The sequence below is a fragment of the Corvus brachyrhynchos genome, unplaced genomic scaffold (genome assembly GCF_000691975.1).
Source record: "Corvus brachyrhynchos isolate BGI_N302 unplaced genomic scaffold, ASM69197v1 scaffold136, whole genome shotgun sequence".
NCBI lineage: Eukaryota > Metazoa > Chordata > Aves > Passeriformes > Corvidae > Corvus > Corvus brachyrhynchos.
This window is the reverse complement of record NW_008239080.1, coordinates 5,836,813-5,841,281: the sequence shown is the minus strand read 5'-3', so window position 1 is coordinate 5,841,281 and position 4,469 is coordinate 5,836,813. Positions and strand designations below refer to the sequence as shown.

Sequence of the window (4,469 nt, the reverse complement as noted above, 5' to 3'; positions counted from 1 at the left end):
TGCCATATATGGACATGTCCTTCAGAAATACGGGTGGGTGTGTTCTGCTGTATCTGCACATCTGTGTAGGCATGTGCACTTGAGCAAATTTTTTCAGTATCAACTTGACAGTAAAGGGCTGAATTTAGAGCACTATCTCTACTGGATATTTAAAAAAATAGGCACTTCACCAAAAAGTTATTGCACCAAAATTATCACAGAAGTCAATGGAAGCTAAGAACTTCCAGACTCAACACTTGAGTAATTAAAAGCAAATTAACATGAACCCAATCATAACCAATGAATCAGCTCATCAATTTAGCCCATCAGAACTAATTATGTGGAGAAACAGATGGTATTTCCATTTGACTGCCTACCATTTCTGCAGGCTTGTTTTTTTTTTAAGAAAAAAGAAATTTATCTTTACTGTGTAAAGATAAGTAGTAAGTTTCTGTATCTTGTTCATCTTTTGGAGCCTAATAGTCACAGACATTTCTAGTGGAAAAGTAAGGCAATGTTGTCAACTGCACAACAAAGGTCTTCATCCCAGCACATTCCAAAAACAGTTCAGAAAACTATTCAGAACTGTTTTAACATTAATTTGATTGTTTTTCCTCAGAAATTAAAAAAAACAAACAGTATAAAACATGAACAGATTATAATAAAAAAATCATACAAACCTATTTTCAATTTGAGAATGAACATTTTGCCACCGCTCAGCCAACTGATCAACTTTTTCTTTATGCCAGTCAAAGTCAAGATCACGTTCCTTGTGCATTTTAAACATCTGATCACTGATCATCTTTGCCTTCTGCAGTTCATCCTCTAAGGCATGGAATGTTTGTCTTTTCTCATCTACTTCAGATCTCCATTGCTAGTAGGTGATAAATGAAAAGTTTTAAATAACTCCTAAATTATGATGCTATTTTATAAACTAGTATTTTACCTGAGTAAAATGTATAAATGAATCAATCAAAAATGTTTTAATTAATATTTTACTTCTGCTTGCTCAAATACTCAAGTAGCACCGGAATGGGTGTGAAGCAATAAACCGCAAAATAATTCTAAGTAACAGCAATCCCCACAACACATAGATCAAAACACAGACATCAAATGAACACACTCACCTTGTAAACTACAGCTTTCAAAACAAATTATTGGCAGATCCCAATCATCATCCCAAGCAAAAAAGCATTACTTATAATTTGCAATATCAAAATGAGTTATATACAGCAAACAAAAAATGCCGAACTTCAATCTTTCAAATTTCTCAAAGATATCTGCCAAACTTCCTAAGAAACCCTGATTAGCACACCAAAGCAGTAGCAAGAATGTTATTGTGGTCAAATTTACATAACATAAATATATGTTTATGTTACCTCAAGTATATGCTACCTTCTGAAGAGAAAAGAAAATCTTACTGCAGCATTAACAAGTGCCACTTTTGGAAGTTCAGATACTTCAACGCATTTTGCAACAGCAGGAACATGCTTTCAAAATATCGAAATCCCAGTACTCCAAAGCTGCCACTTTTTTCTGAAATGTCAATCCTAATACCTCCTAAAACTAAATACACAAGCCAATGTTTGATGCACTGTAGAGTGTAGCATAACCAAATCAGGTGTTACAAGACAGATGGTTTTTGTCTTTTTTTTTTTTTACTTGCCCATGAAAAGGCATCTGCCAGCTCTTACCTTTAATGTACCCATCAGATTTTCAATATTGTTTTTGTCAGCCGTTACTGCCTCTTCTTCACACAACTTAGTTTCATATTGTTTTACTAATGATTCTGCTGTTTGGGTGTTCGTCAGCACCAAGTTTATAGTTTTTAATCTGAAAAAGAGTGACCCCCTGTTAACTGAACCATCAATACCAACACTCAACACACTTGTGTTTTTCAGCCTTTTCATGTCACAGGGTACCCCCTTTATACCATGTTAAAATGTCAATTCCCTTTTCCTTGATCAGTATTATTCATACAAATAGTTTTAATTTAAGAAAAAACTGTAAACTAAAACATGTGATGGAAGACAGCCTAGTACGTACTTATCTATGAAAATGGAAGACATGGAGTAAACCTGGTTCATGTTTTGAATAACAACATTGAGCTCAGAGCGTAAAGTAGGGACTGAAGGTGAACCAGCAGCTTGACTGAAAAACTCTTCACACTTATCTGTGATGATTCCCAAGTCATCCTTTAGTCGATCCAGTTCTTTCTTCAGTTTCTGTAAAATGAAAGGTGATTGATAGTGCTTTCATCCTCCATCAACCTGATATATATTCTACATATCACTATGAGTACAGATCTGCCCTCCTTTGCTTTTTTGATGTAGACAGTGTTGAAAAAAATTAAAGAGAAACACGTGTAATAGGGAAACTAATGGAGTTGCCATTGATCAGTATATTTTTTCTCATAAACACAAGCTAAATATTTTACTTCTCTTTTTAAGGTACACTGCAAACCTTCCTGGCTTACACTTAAAAGTCTGGATATGTTTGTTTTGTAAATAAAACTTTTCCTAGGTAAAACAGACTTTCTCGAAAGGCTCACCTCTTGCTCTGAAATCCTGAGCACATTTTCATGTACATCATCCCTTTCCATTGGTGTCCGGATCTGCCGTATTAACCGCTCCTCACAACTCTCCAGTCGTAGTCTGATATTTCTGACTTCAGAGATGTACAGATTGTAAATAGATTCTTCCTGCTCCTCTGTTGAAAGAATTAAGGCACATGTTAGCCAGCAAAGTCATCATGTCATTTGCACCACAACTTCTCACACTTTATAAAGTCATTGCTCTACAGGTCTTTTCATGACTGGCCAAAATGCCATCAATTTCCATTAAGGCAAATTTTAGGAACTCTTAGATTTTTTTTTTATTAAATCATCTCCTCACACATGAAAAATTCCTGTCTGTCATCATTCGGCACAGGCAAAGGCATTACCCCTATGGAGGCATTGCTATACTCAGTGGTATCAGGCACATTAAATCCTCTCTTTCAGGTGCACAGGGCACCACGTCTTTCTTGAAGTGAACTATGCTAATGAAATAATCAGCTTTGCACTACTGTATTTCTTTAAGTCATCAACTACTCAACAGTAAATCAGAAGAGATATTTTAAGCTTTCCATTCTCACTGTATTAAAATTACAGTTAAGAGAGCAGTAACTACAGGCATCCTGTGTAGCTAGGAAAAAAGCTATGACATTTTCCTTGCCTTAACAGGGTGAAAAAAGTTCTAATTCTGTTATGAACTCAACAAAGTAACCAAGTTGTTTTTCCAGCATTCAAAAACAAGGAACACAGAACTAAGCAGTGAGATGTAATGCACATATTAAATTCTTAGGTGTAAATTTTTTGTAGCATTCTGTATATTACGTAACACATCAATATTTTTACATAGCTCAATATATACAAACTCTAAAAAATATTAAGAGCTTCTATACAATGCAATTGCATTGTTAAAATGACTGTTCAAAAGAACACAGGCAGTAACAGTATCAACATGATAAAAGAGATCTCAAGATCAAGAACAAAACCTCTCTCATAAGGGCATCTTTCTACTGTTCTAAGCTAAGTCTTACCTCTTTCTGCAGACTTGAGAAGCTCTTGATAGTATTGCTTGCAAACATTAACTTCCCTTTCCAGCTGTGCTGTATCGGAGCTTGTAAAGATTTTGGACTCCTGGCTGTCTTCCACAAAATCATCAAAGCGGGACTGTAAATTGCTTAGAACCTGCTGATGTTCACCTGGCAGCATTGTCTTTATCTGAAACAGATTATAGACCCAAAGCACGGTCAGCAATGGTGCATCACTCACACAGTTCCTGTAATGCTTTTTATCAAAAAGCAATACTGATCAAATACTAAGATGGTAAAGTCAAAGAATTGAGGTTCTGAAAGCTTACTGTTCCTTAGCTGTAGGTCCACTTGACAGCTGATAATTGACACTCAACATAAAATCCTTTTCTATCTTGCACATCAGGAATGGGCTGTGTTAAGCCAACCCTACATCAGACTTCATTTCTCCCATCTAATGCCATGCAGCAACAAACAACAGCAAGGACAAGTAGGGACACTTCAAGAATTATCTCAGATTCCTCTTTCCAGCAGTAACAGTGATAAATTAGGTGGGAAAGTGTCATTTTGGGTATCGCAAATATTATTTGTAACAGTCTGTGACATCACACAGTTTTAGCCAGAAAGAATCATAATTTGATCTATATCACTATTCCATTTCTGACAAATTGGGCCTAACTAGCTATTTAAAATTTCAAGTCACAGATACATATAAGAACGAAAAAATGCATTATGAGGAATGAGTTTTCAGCTGCCTTCACCTTGAAAGACTAAATGTTGCTTCACAGTTGTTCCATTGCTATTAAAAAGATGCAGTTGCAGTTGTTATGAGGAAATAATGGGGGTTTTCAGGAAGATAAACCTTAGCCAGATGAAGTTAATCTCCCCAGATATTTTCAACATAGATACAGAAA

At 35.6% G+C, this 4,469-nt stretch overlaps 1 protein-coding gene across 12 annotated transcripts in view; it reads right to left on the bottom strand.

Moving 5' to 3' along the window:
- DST (dystonin) overlaps nt 1–4,469 on the bottom strand; it is a 207,282-nt gene that overhangs the window by 134,232 nt on the left and 68,581 nt on the right. For all 12 annotated transcript variants that reach the window (XM_017739217.1, XM_017739218.1, XM_017739225.1 and 9 more), the window contains 5 exons: nt 3,562–3,745; nt 2,531–2,688; nt 2,026–2,204; nt 1,674–1,812; nt 660–853 (listed from right to left, as the gene is read on the bottom strand). In XM_017739217.1, coding sequence (XP_017594706.1) covers nt 660–853; nt 1,674–1,812; nt 2,026–2,204; nt 2,531–2,688; nt 3,562–3,745 — 854 coding nt within the window. The remainder of the gene's footprint in view (nt 1–659; nt 854–1,673; nt 1,813–2,025; nt 2,205–2,530; nt 2,689–3,561; nt 3,746–4,469) is intronic.